The sequence below is a fragment of the Gossypium hirsutum genome, chromosome A09, assembly GCF_007990345.1.
Source record: "Gossypium hirsutum isolate 1008001.06 chromosome A09, Gossypium_hirsutum_v2.1, whole genome shotgun sequence".
Lineage (NCBI taxonomy): Eukaryota > Viridiplantae > Streptophyta > Magnoliopsida > Malvales > Malvaceae > Gossypium > Gossypium hirsutum.
The window spans coordinates 3,737,032-3,763,971 of record NC_053432.1 but is presented as its reverse complement, the minus strand read 5'-3'; the positions used below and the strand labels follow the sequence as shown (position 1 = coordinate 3,763,971).

At 32.6% G+C, this 26,940-nt stretch overlaps 3 protein-coding genes across 3 annotated transcripts; all 3 read left to right on the top strand.

The window, feature by feature from the left end:
- Nucleotides 1–4,450, top strand: LOC107888584 (granule-bound starch synthase 2, chloroplastic/amyloplastic). Its single transcript, XM_016812748.2, has 9 exons — nucleotides 1–327; nucleotides 401–614; nucleotides 1,407–1,927; nucleotides 2,052–2,116; nucleotides 2,214–2,291; nucleotides 2,397–2,507; nucleotides 2,676–2,720; nucleotides 2,836–3,009; nucleotides 3,270–4,450. Exons 2-9 carry the CDS (start codon nucleotides 511–513, stop codon nucleotides 4,224–4,226), a joined length of 2,055 nt encoding a protein of 684 aa, XP_016668237.1. The 5' UTR covers nucleotides 1–327; nucleotides 401–510; the 3' UTR covers nucleotides 4,227–4,450.
- A 601-nt stretch (nucleotides 4,451–5,051) lies between these two features.
- Nucleotides 5,052–5,954, top strand: LOC107889863 (E3 ubiquitin-protein ligase MPSR1). Its single transcript, XM_016814412.2, has one exon. It carries the CDS (start codon nucleotides 5,207–5,209, stop codon nucleotides 5,747–5,749), a length of 543 nt encoding a protein of 180 aa, XP_016669901.1. The 5' UTR covers nucleotides 5,052–5,206; the 3' UTR covers nucleotides 5,750–5,954.
- A 138-nt stretch (nucleotides 5,955–6,092) lies between these two features.
- LOC121206749 (uncharacterized) lies at nucleotides 6,093–11,380 on the top strand. Its single transcript, XM_041077826.1, has 4 exons — nucleotides 6,093–6,349; nucleotides 8,436–8,507; nucleotides 10,789–11,119; nucleotides 11,351–11,380. Exons 1-4 carry the CDS (start codon nucleotides 6,336–6,338, stop codon nucleotides 11,378–11,380), a joined length of 447 nt encoding a protein of 148 aa, XP_040933760.1. The 5' UTR covers nucleotides 6,093–6,335.
- The last annotated feature ends 15,560 nt before the right edge of the window (nucleotides 11,381–26,940 follow it).

Genomic DNA, 26,940 nt, shown 5'->3' with positions numbered 1-26,940 from the left:
AAACCAGATCTGTAGCAAAGCAACCTTCCTAATTTCTGTTCCCAATTTCTCAGCTAATTTGAACCTCAGAAAAAGAGAAAATTTAAATAGAAAAACATTTTATCCTCCATGATTTCCAAATTCTTGGGACCCACTTAAAAGAACAACGCAGATTTTCCTGTTTAATTTCCATGGTTTTTTTTTTTTCACCCAATCTTTTGATGTAAAAAAAAAAAGAAAAAGAAACCATACCTTTCCACTATAAATAATTTGCCCATTCACCCATTTTCCCCAAAATTATGTTGTAATTGCTAAAGATTCGTTAGTTTGAAAAAATGGCTTCCATTGGTAATAGTTGTTCTTCACCTTTTATAATTGAAAGAAATGGAGAAAGTAAAGCTTTTGTTTTTTCAACTTTTAGGTCAAGAAAGACGAAGGCTTTGGGTGTTGTGAATGGTGGGGTTTCTTTGTTTTATAACAAAGGGAAACAGCTTTCTAGATTTAAGCCTTTGAGAGTAGCTAGTACTGGGGATGTTGTTGGTTTTGGTGATGGTGATGACTCTGAAAATTCACTTCAGGCTACCATTGAAAAGAGCAAGAAAGTTCTTGCCATGCAAAGAGACCTACTTCAACAGGTACCCCTTTCTTTCTTAATTTCTTTTTTTTTTTTTTGTAAATCGTGTTTCTTTTGGATTAAAATTTTATGTTATATATATATATATATATATGTTTCAAAGTGATTCATTCTTTGTTTACTTTATTGAATGTGGACTTTGTAACTATTACCTTTTGCAGCAAAGAAAGATAAAGAAACTTGGGATTAGGGAATTATGGCTATCAATCTTTCTGGACTTAACAATTTTTTAAGGGATCAAGAAATAAAATATCTGTAATAGCCAGTAAGTCTCTGTAGATTAGTTCAAGAGATAGGGTTCCATTGGAATCTGCCATTTCATATTACTCAACAAGCTTTTAGATTACAAATTTACATTCATAAAGGGTATTTTTTTTACTCCTCTGTGGTGTCTGAAATATATATTTACTCAGAATCGGTAATGTCATTGCGGAACCGGTATCTGTTTTTCCGGTATTGAACTCCTCAGATTACTATTGAAGTGTTAGATTACTTCTACATTAACAAGCATTTGGTATTTTTGGTTCTTGGTGGCTATCAGTCTATTTCTTGGTTCATTCGGCATTGTGGACTCTGAACTTCATGTTGCTACAGTGGTCGAAATTTTGGTGATGAAAACCTTTTAGCACTTGCAATCATACTAAACATCAACTAGCTTTATGAATGATAAAATTTTCGATGTTTAAGATATTATGAGTCAACTCTTGCCTTTCAAGAGCTATAAGCGCTTGCTGATTTGGTTAGTGAAAATTGAAACCTTAGTGATGTTATTGATTTTCTATATCCATGGCAGAGCTGAAAGAAGGAAACTGGTTTCTTCCATAAAAGGTAGTGTTACCTACCAAGATGAAGATGAAGATTTTAGTTCAGGGGATAGCTCTCTTCCCAATCCAGATCTTACTTCTGGAAGCTATAACAGAGTGGATGTAGTGAAAAATGGTAGCATTTCTTCAAGCAGTCATGTTAATTCAACTACGAAGAATGTATCAAAGATTCTACCTTCGGTTGAAGTCCAAGAGAAACCGGAACTATATTTGGCTCCTGAAAAGGCTTCCTCTAATAATGGTTCTATCAAACAATCCAAAACCATTGATTCTAAAGCATTTAAGTCTGATGTGCTTCCTTCTTATCTCTCGAGTTCCAAAGCCCAAGTTACAGACGAAGAGGAAGAAAGTTCAACTGAAGCAGACTCGAAAGAGGCTGCTGAGGTAGATGATGCTGCAGTTGAAGATGAAAAACCCCCGCCGCTAGCTGGTGTAAATGTCATGAATATTATATTAGTAGCAGCAGAATGTGCCCCATGGTCTAAAACAGGTAATATACCATTTGATAGATAATCCAAGGTGGCAGTCTCTCTTTTCTGTTCTTGATAGGCAGGCATTGTATAACTTGTCCATCCTTCATAATGTAATTGGAGGCTAATGCGTTGTTATTATAGGTGGGCTAGGAGATGTTGCTGGTTCTTTGCCAAAGGCTTTGGCTCGTCGTGGACACAGGGTTATGGTAATATTTTGTATCTTTGTTCCCAATGATCAACCTACGGATGGCTATGGCACTTACTTAATATGGCTTCTTAGCAAAAAATTTGTTTTTTGCTTAGGTTGTGGCACCTCGATATGCTAATTATGCTGATTCTCAAGATACTGGAGTTCGAAAGAGGTACAAGGTAAACGGTCAGGTAAGACAGCGCTATTGCATATTGTCGTAAATTACTTAGCTTTTGGTGGCTAAACAAAATCGGGTAATCCTACAGCATAATCTTCTCATGTTATGTTATTTGCAGGAGCTGGAAGTATCCTATTTCCAAGCCTATGTAGATGGTGTTGATTTTGTTTTCGTGGATAGTCCCATGTTTCAGAATATGCAGAATAACATATACGGAGGAAACCGACTGGTAGAATGTCTTTTATAGTGCTTTGTTAACATCTTATATTAGTGTGATTGGCTGGTTGTAGTCTATGTATGTTACACGAATTCAAGTGTGAGGTTGGATACCAGCATGTTTCCAACATGGCTATGTTCAAATATTTTGATTTTAATTAACTTTAGTCTTGTGGTGTAGGATATTTTGAAGCGAATGGTATTGTTTTGCAAAGCAGCAGTTGAGGTACGATTACTAGATTGCCTAAGAATATGTAGAAATTGACTTATTTTAGTTGAGTCGAATATTGATTATATCTTAGTAGTGTCGGAAACTGAAGAAGTCGGTTTATTTTTTTCAGGTTCCTTGGCATGTTCCTTGTGGAGGTGGCTGTTACGGAGATGGTAATCTGGTTTTCATTGCTAATGATTGGCATACGGCCTTGTTGCCAGTGTACTTGAAGGCATATTATCGGGACAATGGTTTGATGTCCTTCACGAGATCCGTTCTTGTTATCCATAATATTGCTCACCAGGTTTGTCCTTTGGAGGATTCTCTCGATGCAATCTTTTATAGTGAAAACAGATTCGGATCATTGGTATTTTTCCTTTGCATTTCATGACAATGAAACTGATTCCCAAGCATATTCACTTTTTTATCTCTAAACATTTTTGCATCGGAATGCATGATTAATAACCAAAAAGTGGAAAGATTCGAGCTATGTTCCTTGGGCTTGGGTTTGTGTTGTATTTGCGTATACATCCAACACAAGTATGTTTGATTATTTGAATCCAGGGTCGGGGGCCTGTGGAGGATTTCAGCTATGTCGATCTACCAGAACACTATATGGACCTTTTCAAGTTATATGATCTGATTGGAGGTGATCACTTCAATATCTTTGTGGCCGGACTAAAGACGGCTGACCAAGTAGTCACCGTTAGCCATGGATATTCTTGGGAGCTTAAAACTGCAGATGGTGGTTGGGGTTTGCACAGGATCATAAATGAAAATGATTGGAAATTGAGGGGAATAGTCAATGGAATCGATACAAAGGAATGGAATCCACAATACGATATTCACCTCAAATCCGATGGTTATACTAACTACTCCTTGGAAACACTGCAAACCGGTAAACCTAAATGCAAGGCCGCGCTACAAAAGGAGCTCAGGTTGCCAGTTCGCGAAGATGTCCCACTGCTTGGCTTTATTGGGAGACTAGATCAACAAAAAGGTGTTGATCTAATTGCCGAGGCAATTCCCTGGATGATAGGCCAAGATGTGCAATTAGTCATGTTAGGCACCGGCAGACCTGACCTAGAACAGATGCTTAGACAGTTCGAAAACGAACATCGTGACAAAGTAAGAGGATGGGTAGGGTTTTCTGTAAAGACAGCTCACCGTATAACAGCCGGGGCTGATATTTTACTCATGCCATCAAGATTTGAACCTTGTGGTCTAAACCAACTATATGCGATGAACTATGGAACAATACCAGTTGTCCATGCAGTTGGTGGACTGAGAGATACAGTGCAGCAATTCAATCCGTTTGAAGAGTCGGGGGTCGGGTGGACATTTGACAGTGCGGATGCAGGCAAGTTGATACATGCATTAGGTAACTGTTTGTTGACGTATCGGCAGTATAAAACAAGTTGGGAAGGGTTACAAATACGGGGAATGAAGCAAGATTTGAGCTGGGACAATGCAGCTGAGAAGTATGAGGAAGTGCTTGTTGCAGCCAAATATCAGTGGTGAGAGCTCTGTTTGATCTGAATGAACCCTCTTATCACCTTTTTACCACAAATTTTGGGTCTCGTTTTCAAATGTTGTATTAATGTTGTATTCCTATTTTTTTGCTCTCTTTTTTTTGTTGTTGTGCATGTATTGTATCCAACATTGCCAGGATTCGTAGTTAGTCCATAATGTCATGTTTACTGTGTTTATTTTTTCAAAATTTATTAAATAATATATTTATTTTATATAATTAATGTAAAATAATATTATGTGAATTTACATTTATTATTTTGATAATTAGAATATTACAATTGATAATAAGCAATTCAAAAATTTTAAGGTATTTTTTGTAACCTAATCAGAATATCTATCGTCGATAATAGTGACTAATATAAAATTATAATTAATTAATTTTTAAAGTATAATGAATGGATAATTTTATATGAATATAGAGGACAACTAGATTCTCGTGTGATGTACGAATGATTGTATTTAATATGAAATATATTTTTAATTAATTATTTTATTTAAAAATGATATTTGATAATATTAACCAAATGAATTAATTATTCTTATTTGGGTTAAGACTAAAATTTTAAAATTTAAAATATTTAAAAATTAAAATTGATCAAATTAAAATATAAAGATTAAATATAACTTTTTTGAGTAAACTATACCATTAAGCATTAAACTTTAGATAATTTTTTGTCTTAGTCACTTAATTAAAAGAGTTATAATTTGATGACTAAATTATTTAAATTTTTTTATTAAGTGGATAAATTATTCAAAAATAAGAGAAAATACATGAATAAAATAGAAACTTCTAGAATCTATTTTACGTAATTTCAAACGAAATCATCAAACATCCTGGAATCCCGAACTTTCCAGGCTTTTGGATTCCTTTTATAAAAATCTTCTCTTTCTCCACATTTTTTTTTTCAATTCAAAGTTTTCTCTTTCTTCTTCTTAGAGATTCTTTAAGCTTCTCTGATTTTCCTAGTATGGCGGAAGCTCCTACCCAGAGCCAACAGCCTAGTCCTGTCGTTTACGTAGTTTTCCAGATCGGCGGCGTAGGAGTCCTCAGCGAAAATAAACTTAGGCCGGCGCCAGCTTCCAAAGCTTCCATAGAAGCAATGCCGAGGATAAAAGTGAAAGAGAGTGGCAAAGATTGTTGTATTTGTTTGGAAGATTTTGAAGTTGAAGAAGAAGGAAGGGAGATGCCATGTAAGCATGTGTTTCATTCGGGTTGTATTGAGAAGTGGTTGTTGATCCATGGGTTATGCCCGGTTTGTCGATTCTTGATGCTGCCTGAGACGGCTGAAATAGGAGGTGGTGAGGGTAATGGTGGCCGGCGAAGAATTGAGGGTGGGGAGATCAATGGTTTGGAATTTTTGCAGTCGGTTTTTGCTTTTGCTAGCTTGGCTAGCATGATGGGTTCGGGTCGGGCTTTCCGTCAACCTGATTCGGGTCAAGTTGATGATGATGTGTATTCCAATTGCAACACGGATGATACGCCTTCCAATCAAAACACGGATAGCAATTGACACATACTTTTTCTCTGAATCGTACCTAAAGAAATATTTTTTAACCGACTAAATTGTCAATAAGTAAAAAGAATTTATTCAATAATTTATTTACTGTACTTTCTTAACTTATCTAAAAGTATATATTTGATAATTGATTTTTTTTTAATCTAGTTGCTACTTAATTTGTATTTCATCATCTCACTTAATATTGATAATATTGATACATTGATAGTCATGACAGCGTCAACTTCTCAATATATCCTATATTAATATATATATAAATTAGAAAAATTTCATATCAATATTTAGGCTGTGTTTGATAGGGGGAAAACCAATTCCGGAATTGGTTTTACACATTTTCCAGTGTTTGATAGTAGGAAAATATTTTCCTTTTGTAAAACCAATTCCAAGACACGGGAAAAGCTATTACAAAATTGGGGAAAATGTCTTACACCCTTCATTTCGGTAAGACATTTTCCATATTCTCTCCAGCCTTCTAAAACATTCATTCCTTCATTTCCTTCCATTTCCAAACCCCCACAAGATCTGTCGACTGATTTTCCCCCACAATACGTTCTCTCCGACCACCATTTCCGTCAGATCTATGGGAAATTTCAGGTAAGACATGCTGGGTTTGTATTTTCTGTTTTTGTTTCTGTTTCTGTGGGAAATATTCTGTCGAAAATGGTTTTATTTGGTTTTTTGAACTGCATGTGTAGTTAAACTCTCACATACACTGGTATATATGCGAATCCTGCTACTCCAACTTTCGTTACCCATAATAGAATAAGGAATCGACTCCTTTTCCTTTCTCTTGTGAAGCTGTCTGTTGTTTAGCGAAAGTCTTCTTTTGCTGCCTATGGATCTGTCTTCTCTTGCAAGAGCCGATTTGTTCACAGACGATCTCTGAACACTTTAGAAAACTTTTTTAGATTCGAGCTATGCCCTGAGTGAGGTATAAAGGTTGAAAACCGTTAGCAAGGCTTAAGCTTAGAGACCAAGGCAGGACCTAGACGAATCAAGATACTTAGCCGATCCGATGCCATAAATTGTTAAGAATAGGTTATTCCAGAATAAGTTGTGGGAAAATAGGTTGTTTTTTTTTCATCAAAAGTCGAAGGAATATGCCCAGAAAGGGATGTCCTGGTCCTGTTAGCACAAATTAAGCTGTTAGCTAGAATAAGGTACATCGCAGTCTAAGCGTGCTTGCTTTGCGCACCGGCACAGCAGAATGAGAATCCGCTGGCTCAGATGAGTGGCTTTTGGCTTACTTCCTTGAGAAGGGCTTTCTGTAACTAAGAAATGAGAATTGTTGACCCATATGATTATGATCTCAGGCTCATAAAGAGGATGAAACTGACAATTTAAACTTTTTGAGCTCGTCAGTGATCTTTTCCATGGTGTCTAGAGAAACCAGCTTTGAACATGACATTCGTACCCAAGGAAAATTTTAGCAGGCATTACTATGATCTTGAAGCCCTTGCTAGGAGCTGCTCGGTACGGCTCACTACTAAACTAAAGAAGGTTCAGGCATGCTTCGACTTAGCCCTGTGATCCGCTAATTCATCTCTTGATCTGGTATTCCGGAAAGGGGGTGGATAGGGTCAGCGAAAGAAGTGGCGAGGGCGGAAGAAAGGGTTTTCAATTCCAGCGGACCTGCTCACGAGAGTCAGGCCTGCTCTGTAATGGGAAGACGTAGCAGGGCCATCTTAAAAAATATAGAAAAAAGAGCCGCTGGAGAAAACCAATTACGTTGGATTCTTAATTCCATGGAGTATGTTGTGAGTTTGAATTGACCCGGTTAGCTAGAAGGTTCCTTTCGCTACCGTCCTAAGGTTCAATCAACTGTTGGTTTGCTTTAACAAGTTGATAGGTTGCATTCTGGTTTGGCCAAGTAAAAAATCCAACCCTACAACCACAACCACATCAAATTTGTATAGATTCTCATTTTGGGAAAATTTAGGGCACATTCGTTTGTTTGGTAGGTTACACCAGAAGGCCTTGCCCACTAATTTCCATCCCAATCCTAAATTGCATAAATGAAGTTCACATCTGTTTGTGGCAACTGTCTCTATCTCTTTCAAACACTAATACATTGGCATGGAATGGCTGAATCAATTAGCAAGGGTTTTGTTAATTAAACTTTGAACTCATTATTTAGGGTTAGTATGTTTTGACAGTAAAAATCAGTTTGAATTATATGTAGATACTGCTTACGGCTTTTGGATATTTTATATAATAATTGCCTTTAAAATAAGTTAATTCTTTTTAAAGAAACTAATCATAAATTATGAATAATTATTTTTCTTTTTACTTCCATTCACACGAGCGAAGTTCACATGTTTTTAGCTCATAATTCTACAGATTATTGTTAATATGGTAATGAGAGTTGTTGAGGATGATTATTGTTAATATTATATCAGGAATTATGGATGAAATGTTGGAGTTTCTAATTAATACCGATATAAATTTAATTATTATAGAAGTGAAAAGATAAAAACATGTGATGTTGTCTTTAATTTATACAAGTTGGATGTAATTGTGTTAAAATAAACTGTTGAAGATGACCCAATTTTTGTATGTTTATTGATTTGGATTTTGATTATGTTTATTGATGATGGCAAGACTGATGTTGTCTTAGCTTCTATTTTTATTGCTCCTAACGGTTCTAATTTCTTTGTATGCTTGACCTCCATCTGTATAGTTCTTGCTGTCCTAGCCTCTACCTCAGCATTCGTACTCGTGTTGGTGGCCTTGGTCGATATTTTCATAAGAGGTTTGTGGTGTGCTTGATTTATGATAAGCCTTCTAATAAGCATTTGTGGTTGTTATAATTCGGTTCAAGTGAATTAAATGGTTGTTGGATGTGCTTGGGTATGGTTTATTATTGATTTACATTTTTTCTGTAATTTGTTGGGAAATGGCAGTGATGAGCTGTTATATTTATGATAAGACTGATATTTTTGTTAATTATGTCCGAAATTTTAACTGTATATATAGTAATTGTAGCAGTGCACTTAAACATTATTTATTTTTTATAAAAAGTAATCAATTTATAATTTAAAAAATTATAAAAATAGAAATAAAAAAATTTTATAACATTGTCAATTTTTTTTGTTTATATTGAAATAAAAAAAGAAAACACACTTGATAGCAATTGAAGTATTTAAAACTCTTTTATATTTTAAAAAAAGAGGCATCAACATTTATAGCTTTTGAGCAATATATTTTAAGTGATCTTAACTTTATAAAATCATGATCAATATATTTTAATAACTTTATAAAAACATATTATTAACTATGATCAATATATAACAAATACATGAAAGATATTTTAAGTCATGGTAACTTTAATACATGATCAATATATTTAAAACTCTTGCACCAATTGAAGTATTGTATTAACTATGATCAATATTTAAGTGCTACTTTAAAAAAATTATTATTGGGCAATTACAATTAGCTTGATATGTATGTATGCACTTTTTTACTCATGGTAACTTTATGTGATCTTATGAAAATCTTACATCTTTTGTAGTAGTGATCATATATTTGTGTGGCATTATTTTGTGTAGATGGATCGTAATCAAAATCAAATGGCAATTGCCGGAGTTGTGGCTTCAGTTTTAGCTTTTGGGGCTCTTTGGATTAAAAAATTAGAAACTAGGAAGAAAATTGCTTCTCGCCCTCGTGAGAATCGAGATTATGAAAGAGAAAACTATATTAATAGTATTTTATATAGTGGTGACCAGCATTGCATTGATATAATAAGGATGAGACCGATCGCCTTTTTTAATTTATGTGATATTCTTAGTACGAATAATTTGTTACAATCGTCTAAATCTGTCGATATTAGGGAGCAAGTAGTTATATTTTTACATATAATTGGTCATAATGTAAGGTTTCGAGTGATTGGATCTAGATATTATAGATCAATTCAGACAGTTCACCATTACTTTAGGGTTGTATTGAGAGCTATTTTGAAATTGTATAGACTAGTTATTAGATTACCTGATGAGTCAACTCCTAGTGAAATTAGAAACAATCCAAGGTTTTATCCTTATTTTAAAGATTGTATTGGAGCATTAGATGGAACTCATATTCGTGCATCCGTTCCACTTAGCATTGAAGGAAGATTTCGTAGCCGTAAAGGGGGGACGACACAAAATGTATTGGCTGCCATTACATTTGATTTGAAATTTGCCTATGTTCTAGCTGGTTGGGAAGGTAGTGCACATGATTCTCGTATCTTAAGTGATGCACTTTCACGCCCAAGAGGATTAAGAATTCCAGAAGGTAATATTTATCACAAATAGTTCCAATAAGCTCATAGTTTATCAGTATTAATTACGTATTGTAAAATTGTAGGTAAATATTATCTTGCTGATGCTGGATATGGCATCCGAATTGGATGTATTACCCCATATCGTGGTGTCCGATATCATTTAAAAGAGTTTGGTGCTGAAGGGCCTGAAAATGCAAAGGAACTCTTTAATCTTCGACATTCATCATTACGGATCACTGTTGAACGTGTTTTTGGGATTTTAAAGAAACGGTTTCGTGTATTAGATGCTGAACCATTTTGGAATTTTCAAACTCAAGTAGATATAGTTTTGGCTTGTTGTATCATTCATAATCATATAATGGGAGTTGATCCTAGTGATTTACTTAATCAAGGATTATACGAGGAGTCTGAGTTTGATTCGATAATACAAACTCTCACGGAGCGAGAAGAAAGACAAGAAGCAAGAGAATGGTCTGCTAAGAGAGATGAGATTGCAGAAACTATGTGGACTGATTACATGGCTAGAAATATTAGGTAGATTTAGGCTTAGGGTTATTATTTCTATGTTATGTATGTTTTAGACTGATGTTTTTTTTTTGTAAATGTTGGTTGGATAATAACATTGTCAAATTTTAGATTGTTGGATTTTGATATATGTCTTGAATTGGTTAGATATTGATTATGTTTTAACATTGTTGGATATTGAATTGATTATTATGTTTTAAGCTTGTTGGATATTGAAATTATTGATAATGACAATTATTTAATGTAGAATGGGTAAGGGCAACAAAGAAGGGATCTCCAAGCAATTCAGGTGGACAAAACCGATGGAACATGTTTTCCTTGAAATTCTAGCAGAGGAGGCTCGAAAAGGAAATAAGCCTTCTAATACTTTCAAATCAGTTTCTATTAATCGAGTTACCGACGCCATTTCTTCTAGATTCCAAGTCCAATGCGATACAAAGCACGTGGAAAATCATTTGAGGACAGTAAAAAACCAGTGCCAGATTATATGCAAAATTCGAGGTGAAAGTGGTTTTGGATGGGATGATAACATGAAAATGATCACATGTGATAGAGCGACATACGATGCAACAGTGATGGTAATATATGTATATATATGTTAAGTATATTTCAATTGTTTTTACTTGTTATTCTAATTGTGTATAATATCCAACAGGCACACAAGAAGTATGAACCATTTTTGAATAAAAGCATTGATCATTATGATGAAATGGCTGTGGTTGTTGGCAAAGATATGGCAACAGGGAGTTTTTCCAGAACATTTGCTGACATAGATTTGGATGATGATAATGAAGATTCAATGCCTGTAGACTGCGACAATAAAGAGGCTGAAGAGGTAAGAACAAATGTATCTTCATCTGGCACATCCAAACGTAAAAGAAAAAGTGGTCAAGAAAGTCTCGTTGATGAACAAATTAAATTTGTGGGTGAGCAACTTGGCAAAATTGCTAATGCTTTGAAACAATTTACTGCCGACAATACAGCACAGCTTTATGAACAAGTGATGTCGATGGAGGAAGAAGGATTTGATGATGACTTCTTGTGTTCTGTGTGTGATTATCTAGGGAGTCATGAATCAGAGGCCAAAATGTTTTTAGTTGAAAGTAAGAAGCATAGAAAAATTTGGCTTCAAAAATTTTCTCAGCGTTGAAGATATTGATACTTTTATGTGGTGTAATATTATGCACTTCGACAATGTTGTTACTATGTGGTGTACTACTAATTATGTATTTGGATAATATTATTTCTAGTACTCATTATGGTTTCGAAGCAATTTATAATTATTCAATATTCTTACTAGTACTCATTATGGATAATATTTTTTCAATTTATAACGATCAATATTGTAGCTTATTATTGAGTATTATTATAAATAAATCATTGCAATATATGTAAAAACAATTTAAAATATAAAAATTTATTAATATATATTAATATATGTAAAAAACAACTTTTCCGGAAAATATTTTCAGGAAATCTGTCAAACAGCAGAAAATATTTTACACAGATTCAATCAAACACCAGAAAATATTTTCCAGTAAGTCATTTTACAGAAAAGTAAAATATTTTCCAGAATTCATTTTACGGAAAACATTTTACAGCCAATCAAACAGACCCTTAATTCCATTCAACCATTTGAACCAAATTCTCGAACATCCATAATTATAGTGGATTGAAATGAAATAAGTAGAGCAAAGTATGATTGATTTGTATTTTTTACAACTTTTTTTTAAATTATTTTGAGTTTTATGATTTTACCCAACATCTCCGGAACACTTCCTAGAAATCTTTGGGCATTACTTTTTGTGGGCATCCCCTTAACTAAACCACTTGGGGTGTTATACCCCAAACTTTGAGAATACTTTTTGACAACTCTTTAAGCATCACTTCTCGTGAACAGTTATTAGTTAAACTTGTTAAAGAAACTCCTTAAGAGGACTTCTCAGAGCCTAAGTGACACAGAGAATCTCACCCAACCATCATTTATGACATCAATTATTAAATCTCATTTGACATTATTAATAATTTATCCAATCGTCACCCTAATTACCTTGTCCTTATCTAAACTTACTATATCAAGCCAATTGGCTTTACCACCTTTAGTCACATATAGCCGAACCACATGTGGCATATTAGGATCTAAGCCTATAAGCCAACACCTTATCCCAAAAAGGGTCTCTCTCTCTCTCTCTCTCTCTCTCTCTACACCAATTAAACCCAAAAATATCTTCCAACCACCACCAATGGCCCTCTGCGTTGAATCATTTATCCTCATCGTATTACAACCCTTGTTCGATCTTCACATCAATAATGATCTTTTAATATATTTCTTAGAACTTTTTAATAATTATTTATGATCATTAAATTTTTATAATATTTAAATGTTTAAAAAAATTATGATTTAAAAAATCATATTTAGAATGAATCTAAACAAATGAATGTCTATATTTAAATAAACTTGGACATTAAATTATCCAAGTTCATTTTGAATTTACATTTTCATAATTTTTTTAGATTTTATTTTTAGAATATATACATTTATAGGGATGTCATGTGCTAGCTTTTTATTGCTTTCATTAGTCACGTCAACATCTGTTAATAGTTAAATGAAAATTTCTATTAATGAAAGAGCTAAATTAGTTTTTTTTATTTGTCAATAAGGGCTCACTTGAGTGAAAATTTTTGATGATGTCCTAATTATTCCTTTTTACTTTTTATTGAAGGTTTTTTTGACACTTAATTCTTAAAAAGAGATACATTGTAAATTAATACTACACTTTTTTAAGGGGTAAAAATACTTTACACTATTCAATGTCTTTTTTGTAACACCTCAAATTTCTGTAGTTTCAGCTTTTGTGAAATGGTAGCATAGGAAAATATCTGAAAATGTTTTTGCATGAATTTGCATAATATCTATTTGCTATTGTGTTTAAATGCGTTGGGGTTGTGTTGGGGAAGTCCCAAGTTCAAGTCTTAACTTGGGCAAAATTTTGGTTTTTATTGAAATAAAGCTTGGCTTTTGATTAATGGGCTTATAAGAATTTTTTGGTAAAAACTTAACAGAATGGGCCTATTGGTCTAATGGTTAAGTGGCAAGGGTTTATGTTAGAGGTCTTGTGTTCGAATCTTGGCTTGGGCATTATTTTTGCCACTAAGGCCGTGATAAAATTAGAGGTGAACTAAAATACTGTAGTGGTAGGGTTTATCAGATTTTTCTAAATGGTTTCCCCAAAAGAACTCTCTCTGTCGTAATTCCCTACTATTTTCCTCCCTCCACGTTCTTTTTCTTTTCTATTTTGCGAAATTTCCCTTGTCTTCCTCCGATTCGTGTTGATTTTGTACTAACGGGCTTCTGCGATTCATTGACGTTCTCCTCATTGGTAAGTTTTTCGTTTCGCTCGACTTGAATATTGTTCGAGTTAAGTGTCTAGTAAGAGGTTTCTGCTATTTGATAAGAGTGGATCAAAGGGATGAAGAACAACCATTAACGCTTTAAGGATTCAGGTTTGCTACTTTCCATTCAAGGGTAAGTTGATCGTTCGTTGAGTGGATATTTCGTTTGGGGTTAAGTGAAAAGACTCGTTTATGAGGTTCTAATAGGTTGGATATACTGATTATAGGTCTTAAAGTGCTCGGGATTGCATTAGGCTTCAATCGAAACCAGGTGTGTACTCCAATCTATTTGAAATCGCGTTTCGGCGAAAGCCGAAAACGTTACTATCGATGCCACACAGGTTTGTGGACAGGCCGTGTGGCGAGACACAGACTTGTAGGCTATGTGCGAGGCACAGACTCAAGCAAATAGGCCGTGTGGGCCCACAGGGCGTGTGGGAATTTGAGCCAAGCCGTGTGATCCACACGAGTAAGACCAATTTGGGCTATGTGCGTGCCTCAAGCAAATAAGCCGTGTGGGCCACACGGGCGTATGGGAATTTGAGCCAGGCCGTGTGATCCACACGAGTAAGACCAATTTGGGCCTTGTGACCGACACGGGTGTGTGGGCCCACACGGGCAGAACACACGGGCGTGTGAGCCCAATTTGTTGAAAATGTTCTATAAGGTTGCATGGGTCACTTGAGTCGACTATGACCTATCGTAAGGTCGGTAAGCCTTATCTAGACTCTTAATTTTGTGATGTATGTGTTAGCATGTTATACCTGGCATGATTATCTGATCTGTTCTGAAAATAAATGTATAACCCGTTTGCTGTATTATAACATGCCATATTTGTATAATGCATTGCATCGGGGTAGGTTTGATGAAGAGAATGGAGTATTTGTTAGGCTTCATGAGCCTGATATCTGGTAGCTAAGCTGCATACTTATGATATGTGTTGCATTGCGGTACCTTATGGTGTGTAGGGATGGATGGGACGATTGTATCTGCATATATGGTGTGCAGGGATTGGTGGGTCGATTTTATCCCCACATGGTGTGTTGGGTTGGACAGAGTTGGTATGCAGGGCTGGTAGGCATATTCTCTTGATCTGATCTATTTTGCATGCTATATCTAAGATGGGCTGAAGCCCTAAGACTATATCTGATAATGATCCTGTCAGTGCCCAAGCCCGAAGTATGATTGTATTCTTTATCTGTTTGCTTGCATACTATACTGTGGGGATGTGCACACTGAGTTGCGAAAACTCACCCATTTATTTATTTATTTGTTCAGGTAATCCCCAGCAGTAGGTGGATCGGTGCAGAGGAGGACTCGACGGTGATCACGTCCGCATACATTTTGGTTATGACTTTTACTTTGGTTTATTTATTATTTGTTGAGGGTTGATGTGATTTTGGATTTTAATTGGATTTTGAACTGTGGATGTGGATTATAAAATACAACAACAATATTATGATTTTCCTAAAAAAAACTAAGAATTTTTATAAATAAAAATGAGTTCTCAAGATAATGATTAACAATTGAGTTTCAAACGCTTCCGCGATAAAGAAACGTTTTCAAAACAATACGACTTTTTCTTCATGATTTACGACTGAGTAAACAACAACAAATGACATGGTCTATGAATCAAAATGGTTTAGTTAAAACACTCTCATGTGACATCGCCAGATTCAGCCATAACGTCTAGGCCGGATTTAGGGTGTTACATTTTTAATTCTTTTCCATTTTTTAGATTTTTCTTTTCTTAATAGTGGATAAATTGACCATAATAGTCCATAAATAATATATAATTAATATAAATATAACATATAATATTAGATTATATAAATGTATTATTATAAACATTATTTTTATATAAATAATTAAAATTTTTTGATTTTAAACTAAAATAATATAATTTATCTTTTTACCTTTTTTGGTAATAAAAAATAAAAAATAAAATGTAAAACAACTCACTATAAAATTTAACATTTTTATTTATTTTATAAATTTATTTAACAAAAGTTATTTAACAGAATTACAAATCTTATTTATAAGTATCACAATTTTTTTTTCTTATTTATAAATGTGATGAATAAATAATAAAAAATATATAAAATGACAAAATCATTAATATAATAAACATCAAAGGATATATAAATGAGTTCAAAAGTTTCTTTAAACTTATACTTTTATATATATATATCTGAGGTAAGATTGTTAGCTTTTTAATATTTGAAGTAAATTTTAATGCATTACCTAATAAATTAAATTCTATTATTAGTCCTTACACTTTATGAAAGTTTTGGATTTAATCCATGTACTTTAATTTGGTTATTCTTAGTTTTTATACTTTTCAAATTTTAAAATTTCAGCCCTCATCAAATAATAATTGTTAAATTTATTAAATTAAGTTATACTATTTCCAAAATTTGATTCGAAAACATATTACCATATATATAATGTCATGTTAGCTTGCTATTTCGACATATTACTCACTAAAAATTAGTTAATGGACTAATGATTGTCATTTGCATCAAGATTGAAATTTCAAAATTCAAAAAGTTAGGGACTTAAAATGACCTAATTGGAAAATATGGACTAAATCTAAAATTGAACGCATAGTACAAGACTAGTAATTGAATTTAACCAATCATATTTCACTACTATTGTTTTGGGTCAAGGGTAAAGTCAGAAATTTTATTTAGGGGGCCAAGATAAAATTATAAAATTTTGAAGGGGCCAAGGTTAAAGATTTTTCATTTAAAATACTTAAATTGCATTGCTTATATTTTTAGAGGGGTCAAAAATGAAAATTTTTCATTTATTCAAAGGTTAAAAAACCTTACTTAAAATGATTTATATTTTAGGAGGGGGTAAAAAGAAAATTTCCTATTTAACCAAAGAGGAGTTAAAGGGCTGGCCTACCCTTTGCCTTCACCGTTGATTTGGATTAAGACTAAAATTTAAAAATTTAAAAAGTACATATATTAAAATTAATCAAATTAAAGTACAAAAGCTAAATGTATAAGTTTTAAAAAAAATAGAAGGAGTAATAGAATTTATCCTTACGTATAATATGTTACTCAAATTTAGATGAAGTGTTCGAATATAAAATTGTTCAAAGTTCAAGCTATATGTTTGGTCATATAAATTTGATTTAAGTGGGTTGAGTTTGAACAAAGAAAATATGAATTTGGATAGATTATTATTTATTAAATTAAATATTATTTCTATTCAAATTCAATAGTAAAAGTAAATATTAATATTTTTAAAAATTTTAATATTAAATGAATAATAAATTTAAGTAGGTGGGCGAGATAAAGCCAAGAAAACTTTTTAAAAAAATGGTGTGAATACTTAGATCAGTCGTGAACAAGTTTAGTGGAGTAGAGTTATGTTATTTTTTTAAACAAGAACCATATATTTATATTTATACTAATTTATTAAATTATAGAGTAAAAATTAGAAGGTTAAAATATGTTTTAAATTTTTGTACATTTTATACATTTAAAATTTAATTTTTTCATTTTTATTTTCAGAAATGTAGTCTACTTATTTTTCAAATTTAAGAATTCAACTACAGTCGTTACCCCAAATAAAATTCTTTTATGAAATTCATCGGTGACATTTTCAAAATAAAATAAAAATTCACTTGATTGCGATATTAAAAAAATAATGTAGAAAAAATAATCAAAGTAACATATTGTGGAATAGAGCGGTTGAAACAGATTTTTCTTTCTGAAATTTCAGAAAAAAAAGTGTTCGATTAATAGATTAATAATTTTAATTTAAAAATAAGTAATTTATATACTTTTAAGGAAATCATCGATGAGATCTTGATTTATTGGTAAAGATGAAGATTGAGTTTTCTCGAATTTTATCATACACAATTGTATTTGTAATAATAATATTCTAAAAAAACTGTAAGACTAAATTTTAAATTTTTTCAAAGTATAAAATAAATGATATATTTTGATTAAATCATTTCTTAAGAATTTACATGATTGTTAAATTTATTAGGAAATTTATATTTATAAAAATGAAAAATATTTATATCGGGTATTCTTATTTATTTTATTATAAAATATTAATATAGTAGTATTTTAACCTAAGACAACGATAAAGATGTTTTTACTACAAACCCATCATACATTGTAGACTTTTAAAAATTACCTTTATTATGGAATTTTTTTACCCAAAAATGTCATTTTCTAAAAAAAATTACCAAAATAGGTCAATTTTTGAAATATTTATGGGAATAGGTCGATTATTTGTACTAAAATCCAGAAAAACGCTTTTAGCTGGAAGAGCTTTCTGCGTGTCACTAGTAAAACACTTCCAGCTAGAAGCGTTTTACTGCATTTCACCTGAAAACGCTTCCAGCTGGAAGCGTTTCCCCTGTGTTATATTAGGGTTTATGGTTCTTTAGGATTTTAAAATTTTTAGTGTGTTAGAGTTTAAGGTTTAGGGCTAGGGTTTTAAAATAAGGTTTAGAGTTTTAAACTGATAAAAATTTTAACATAATAATTGTAATTATTGAATTCGATATTTAAAATATTAGTATTTACACCAATCGTATATTCGAATTTCATTTTGCAAATTGATTAAAAATCGAAACTCAGAGTACTCGGTTTGGATCCAGAACTAGTTTTAAAAATCTTTGCCTTTTTTTAATCTTAGTTTGATCTGATATTTCAGTAAAAGACTTATCTAGTGCATTATTTTTTATGAGATGGGTTTTGAAATGATTTTGAAAAAATTCCCCGGATAGTAGGGGGTTGGAATTAGTAGAGAAAAAACGCTCCAAGCAGGACACACTGTCAGCAAAAGTACCAAAAGCACTTGTCGAAACCATTTTTTAAAGGGATGTTTGAAAAACGGGGATCGACTTTTGAAAAACGAAAACGGGAGTCGCCACCAATCTTTTAAAGTGTGATTGGATCACTTTATAAAATGTTTTAGTCTACGAAATTACGAGAAAACAGGTTCGGGAGTCGGTTAAGTTCGAGGAAGGATTAGCACCCTCGTAACGCCCAAAATTGGTACCAAATTGAATAATTTTGTCTTAATGTCAGAAATTTGAAAGAATTTAGAAATGAGATTTCCTTAAAATCGTAATATTTTAAATTAAAAGTATCAAGATTCATTTGCTTCAAAAGAGTACAAACATCACATCCAGCATGATTGGATACGATATCTTTAAACTTTGGTAACTGAAATCATCTTATGATTTGTAAAAAATTCGTTTAGAAGGATATTTTAGATATTTAGACAAACGAGAAATCGCAACCCAGCATGTTAGGACACTACTTCTCGAATTCCTAAATATCGAAACATTGCCTTACTTTTTAAAAAAAAAAATACCTTTTGAAATGAGATATTTTTTGTTTTGAAAATGATGATGTATTTTACAAAAAAATTAACATTAAATAAACCTAGCTACATAATGCATGCTTTATCATTTTATGCAAATATAGTACAGAGAATAATAAATAATAACATAAATTACACAATATACGTTATCACCTTATGCATGGCCATATATGACATATATATACATGCATTATCGTTACATGCAACATACAAAAATGGAAAAATAAATCAATGCAAATTAAACATACATAATAATATTTCATGCAGATATACTCTTAAAATAACAATATAAAATATTCAATTAAAGATAAAACAAATGATATGTAAAATTTAACCTATTAAGCAACGAAAGAAAAGCAAAAACTAAGCAAATTAAAATGTATAAAATATAAGTTGAATAAAAATAAGCTATTTAGAAATATACTAAATAATATAAGGATAATAAAAGAGAACCCTTTTTTTTAAAAAATGATATATACATATATAGATTATACTATAAAATATAATAACTTAATACGTAAGAAAAATAATGTATTAAATATTGCTATTATACTTATAAAAAATAATTTAAGAATGTACATAATTAATAAATAATAAAAATAGTGTATATTTTATAATAAAATAAAGATAATGTAAAGAAATATGATAAAATATATAGTGTATAATATAATTTACAAACAATATAAATCATATGATAAATAAAATAAATATATATATGATAAAATGTATATAATATATAAAAATATCATATGGAGTAAAATATAATATGTAATAAAATAATATGAAAACAAATAATATATAAATATAGTGAAATATATAAAATGTATATAAGATTTATAAGAAACATATATAATAATATAATATACATAAATAAAAAAAATTATTATTTTTATACATAATTAACATTTTAAAAAAATATATATAAAACATATGTTTTTAAAAAAATATTTTAATTAATACAATATAAATAATACATATGCCATATAAAATAATATAATAATATATAATATAATGGATTTTCCATATTTAATAATAATATAACATACAATTTTAATATAAAATAATAATATATATTAAATACATAATAAAATTCAAAATAAATAAATTTATAAGTGTAAGAGGACTAAAATTAAAAGCAATTAAAATTTTTGGGCAAAATTAAAAAATAAAAGAAAATTTTAGGCCTATTTAAAAATGCATTAAAATCGAGGGACTCATTGGGCAATTTACCCTAATCCCAAAACAGCACCGTTTCCACGAATTCAGTTTTAAAGCCATTGTGAGGACCAAATTGAATCACAATTAAAATAATAGGGCTAAATTAAAAAATAAGTAAAATGAAATTATAAAGATTAAAATTACGAGAGGACCAACTGGGCAATTAACCCACTTTACGAAAACACGCGGATCCTCCCCAGGTAACCGGGTCAACACGCGGATCCTCTGTATAATACGGTGCCGTTTTAGTGCTTATTGAATTAAGCAAAACGACACCGTTTTGGTAGGGTTATATAAACCCCGATTTCAGCTTTTAAAATCATTTTAGCCAGGTTTTTAAAAAAGAAAAGAAAAGAAATCCTCTGAAAGAGGATCTGGGGTCCGACCTAAGGGTTATGTCGAGCCTCCATCCCCGGTCTTCTCACGCGCTCACGCGCCACCACACATGGTGGTTGGAGGGTTAAAAAAAACCTCATTCTTTCAAGAAAACCGCAGGTAACCTCTTCCTTTTTCATAATATTATCAGTTTTTGCAATAGATCGATTTGTATACTCGTTGAATAAATAACAGAATAAAAAAAAACTCGAATCACCTTTTTAAAAGAAACTGCTTGAACTTATCTTTTATGAATATGTGTAAGTATCTTTTTATTCTGTAAAAATCCGGTCCTTTGTACAGATTTGTAAAGAGGCTTTTATAGCCTTCTATGAACTGTTTACATTTAGAAAGAAATCTTTGATTTCTTTTCCCTATCCATTTTCCTTCTCTGTTGTATTTTCTTTCTCTTTTTTCAATGCAATCGAGAAAAGGAGACCACCAGCATTGATTCGGCCGTCGGTCACGGTATGATACGAGGCCGGAGTCATGGCGTTGATTCGGGTCACTGCGAGACGAACGGACATGAGTCGAAGGGGCGTGACTCTTGGACTGATTGCGGCGCGAAGCTTCTAGAAACCCTAGGGTTTCCAGATTTAGTTTAGGCACTGGGCCTCACTGGTTTGGGTCTGGCTCGGGTATTCGAGCTTGGGTGTAACCGGGTTTTGGGTAGTAACGGGTCTGCTGGGTTTAAGCTAAATGGGTCGATAAATTGTAATGGGCTGTAAATGAAATTTGGGCTTTGTACATGGACTATAATAAATAAACATTTATTTATTTATTTTTTATTCTTGGTTTTAAAGCCCGGGCAGAAATGGGCTACTACAGCGCTTTAGCTGAGGTGGCACTAAAAACACTTCTAGCTGGACGTGCTTTCAATACTTTTGATGACAGTTCATCCTGCTTGAAGGTTTTTTATCGACAACGGTACAATATTCCTTCAAAAACATAATAATAAAAATCATTGATACAATATAAACGTTCAATACAATGATAAAATTAATCAATCTAAATGCTGGCCAGAATCTGTGCCACATCAAGGTGGTCGACGGTTGTGCTAGATTCCTTCTTGGTTCAGTCTCTGGACGGGGTTGTGGTCTCGGTAGCTCTTCTTCTTTGCCTTCTGTCGATTGTGATCCTCGCATTCTCGTTTACTATCGTGCATCCTCCGATATCGGAATAGGTGGTTGGGAAGATGACCTAGCTTGGTAGAACAAAGATTCTAGAAGTGTTTGTGTCACAAACGGCGAATGAGCATAACTATGTTGAGTCCAGTACACTGATGGGATAATGAGTGGGCTCTAAGCTTGAAACATAAACAACCTATACGTCATCATCAGTATTGTCGTTATTGGAAAAGTAGATGGCATGGGCATGTAATACATCGAGGACAGATGTCCAAAAGTCCAACCTGACATAAGACTAAAAGCAGAAAAATGTGGTGCAATATATGATGCTTGTGCGAAGATGATAGGATTAGAATACGCACTAGAATAAGATGGTACATACTAACCTGTAAGTGGTGTAGGTATCGGTGCTATGGTCATCAGTGCCGGTTCTTGTGTAGGAGCTAATGATGGACCCGTCTCGCTAACCCTTAGATTTAAAGAAGGCCATGATGGCCTAATCGTATGGGTATGCCAATGCGTCACATCTTTCCCGTACAAATATGACATTCTATGGATCCTAAACTATGACATGTACTCCGGATTGCAAGCTAACTCCGGAACGATAATAGGTTCACGAGTAGGTAAGAAATCATACTGATTATTCCACATGTTGATATGTTAGGAGTGGAATTGTAATACCCCCTAACCCTTTTCTGACACCGGAACAGGATTACGGAGCATTACTAGTCACTACAGATTAAACATGAATAATATAAGAATATTTATTATACAGTTCAGTAATTTGTCTTATTGACCCCTTAATGGACCCTTGAGGCCCAAAGAAGAAGTTAAAAACAAATCGGAATCCGATCAGAAGCTTACAAAATTTTTTCGTAAAATTTCCAAAATATTTCTTATGAACAGTACCCATACGCTCGTGTGGTCTAAGAGACATGCCTGTTTTGATTAACCGTGTGGCTCACACGACCAGGACACACGTCTAACTCTCTAACTTATTGCTCATGAACAAATTAGTTTCACACGGCCAAGGCACACGCCCGTGTGGATTTATTTTCAATTCGAATCTAATTCAGTTTTCACACGGCCAGGGCACATGCCCGTGTGCTGTTATCGTGTGCTTCACACGGCTAAGGCACACGCCCGTGTCTCTGCCCGTCTGGCTATTACTGGGCATTCTGTTTACAACATTTTAGGTGCAAGGGACACACGGCCTAACCACGTGCCCGTGTATAAGCTGTGTGTCTCACATGGTCTGATCACACGCCCGTGTCTTAGGCCGTGTGGACTCAAAAATTAGTCTTTCAATTCAAGTTTACCAACCCTGCAATCCTTGAATAACAAGCAACTTAAATTCCAATCTTTCAATCGATCCAAAACATGATTAAATACTTCAAAAACATTTCAAAACTGTCAATATAACGATCTAACTCATGTATATTTATAGAAATCTAGCATAAATTTTCTAAACAATTTATTTAAATACCATCAACTCAATTCAAATCAAACCATGTAAATGACCATATTATAAGACATATGTTTGTGTATATATATATTAACCAATATTATCTTATACACCATTAATATTCACATCTCAAAATGACATCAAATGACAACCTAGGTACATGCCATTTTCAAAAGAGAAAAGACGTCACCACATATTTGAGTTCGGGATCGGCTTGGATGCTGAGTTGTTAGTCACTTTCGTACCTAACCTGCGGACGGAAACAAACCGTACGCTGAGTATGCACTCAGTGGTATTTATATAAACCAACACTTAAATCAATTATTAACTAAAATGCATTTAAACTATAAATTTTCAATTTTTATAGCAATAACTATATTCACCACTCATTCTCAAAGAAATATTCAATTCAATTCAAAATCAATCAATAACACTTAGTTATTCAGTACAGTAGTACAATCATTCAGTTGTTCAGTACAGTAGTTTTTCCCCTATTAACATAACTCAGACCTAGATAGATACACTGATCCAACCAACACACCAGTACGGCACTTAGTGCCTCATCGACTTAGCCGAAGTAAACAGTAACAGTACGGTACTCAGTACCTCATCAGATTAAACCAAAGTAACAGTAACAGTACGACACTTATAGTGCCTCATTGACTCGAGGTCGAAGTATCCCTAAACACTTCCAATCCTATGGCATGCCAACTATATTCGACTTAGCCCGATACTGTTAATAGGGTATTCAATTAACTTTCAATTTTCAAATAACAGTCAATTCACACTTCGATTCAATATTCACAACTTATTTCGTTCCAATACAAAAATTGCAATTCTTACCTCTATATCACTTACCATACATATTAAATAATAAAAGCAACAATTAATTTTTAAGTTTGATTTATAGAAATACAAACCGTAATTTTCGGATTACTCTTCGTCAACCTTCTATTTTCCTTTCTTTGCCAATGCCTCCGATACTACGTTACCTACAAAAATTAAACAATTTACACTATTAATACAACATTAATTTACAATAAATAATTGAATTTATATTTAATTCAAACCTAAATTCCAATTTGATCCTAATTAACTCATTTACTTTTATCACTCAATTCATACTTCATTTCTATTCAATTTCCTATCATATTCACCCTAGCCATCAAATATTCATGGTAAAACCCTAATCTCAAGTTTCTTTCAATTTACTCCCTCAAACATAAAACTTATAGCTTCTTTTACGATTTAATCCCTTAACCAATTCTAACTTGATATTCATTCAATTAAATCCGTAATTCAACAATTTGTTCAACATGAACCATACTTATAAACTTATGAACTTTCAAAGTATCAACTTAATTTCATCAAAACCTTGTTCTAAAGCTTCTAAAACATCAAAATTAAAAGAAAGGGACTTAATTGACTTATTAAATTTAGCTTCAAACCCTAAAACCTCAATATTCCCTTTTTCTTTTCTCCTTTCTTTTTTTCCCCTGTTCTTCTCTGTTTCGTCTCTTTACTTTCTTTTTTTTAGCTTTATTTCATTTCATTTATTTTATGTTTATTATATTATTATATTATATTTTAGTAATAATTATTATTAACTTAAATAAGTAAATACATACATATATTACAAATGTATGTATAATAATTATTACACATGTATTTAATTTTTACCATACATTTAGCACCTATGGCTTAATTACTAATTTAGTCCCTTGCTTCTTCTTTATTCTACAATTCAACTTTCACACTTTAATCAATCTAGTCCTTACACTAAATTAACCTTAATTAAGCTAATTCACCTAGCCAAAATCTAATTAATCACTCAACTAACATTTGTAAAATATTTCTAATAAATATTTATGAACCCGATTTATGAGAACAATAACCCAGAAACACAATTTCTGATACCCATAAATTTCAGATCATTACAGGAATATCGGCTAATTCTTATTCAACAGCCGCAAGTTGATAGGATGCAAATCATCAAGGTCTTGAGGTGCCACGAGAATTGATTGTCGAAATCCAAATTGTCGTAATACTCTATCGGTCTCATGTATCTCGACGGTAGCATACACTACCAATGGGACCTTCACGTGCCAGGTGTTGGGATTCACAAAGAATTTCTAAAGGATGACTTCTTGAATTGCCGAATCCTTGTATGGTGCCCATTCAAACTATATTAACGTGATAAAAACATTATTTATATATATACTACTAAATATGAAATCGACTACGTTAATATTATATAAGTCAAATTTAAATAAATACATACCTTCGCTTCTGATTGTTAGTCTAATAGAAGCCGTATATCTTGAAGCTCAGTAGGTAATCCCACGTGACTTGGCTCAGAATTCCACCTATTTAAATAACTTGTTAGCATCATAATGTTAATTTAAATCAATTTTATCATTGTAATATCTACTGAATTTTACCTTGTTACGAGTGGAAATGTGTACGGGTAATTCGCTCGAGGACGTAAAAGTGGAAACCGGTACCGCACCAATGATTGTAGTAGTAAGATGCAACCACGAAATTTGATTTTTCTTGGTTGTGTCACCCGACACATCTCCTGGTACAATGTCCCCAGCACGACAGACCCTCAACTGAGTTCACTCGCTCCTCTAAATCGATGAGTTTCAGTAGTCACCTTAGATGGATGAGATTTTGTGACTTATTTGGCATCAAGATACCCCTGATGATTTGAAGAATGTACCCCCAAGCGTGTCGTTCTCTTTCAACTTTAGTCGAATCCTCATCCAACCCCGCAAAATTTCTTCGTAACCAAGCCATTTCAATCCAACCAAACTGAATAGACCCGGTGACTACCGACCTATCTACCGTTAACCCTAACTGTAAATACATGTCCTCCAGAGTGATAGTACACTCGCCGCATAGAAGATGAAATGTGTGCGTCTTAGGTCTCCACCTCTCCACCAACGCGCTTACAAGTTTCGAGTCAAACTTACACCCCCAACCTACAAGGGCCACATGCCAAAAACCAACTTCCCTCAAGTATGGTTCGATTAAAGATGATGGAGGACTGGGTAGATTACGAATATGACATTGTAAAATTTGATCTTCCGCCTGTTTACGTAAAAAATACAAAATATTAAGTTAAAATATAAAAATGAAAAATAAATTTAAAAAAATGAAATTTATTATAAATTATTCTTGCCATTTGCAATTAACTGATGGAAATGTGCTTGTCATCATGATAGATTAGAGAACCGACCATTGTTAATTATATAGAACATGAATTAATTTTTAATAAAAAAATAGTTTCAGAAAATATTAACCAAAAAAACTAATAAAAAATATAATTTAGATAGAAATAGAATTTTAGTAATAAATTTAAGAGAGAATTTTGAGAATGGTTTGAGAAATTTAAGAGATTTTTAAGAGAATATTGTGAGAAATGAGTAAGGGCGGGAATTTTTATAGTTTTTTTTTT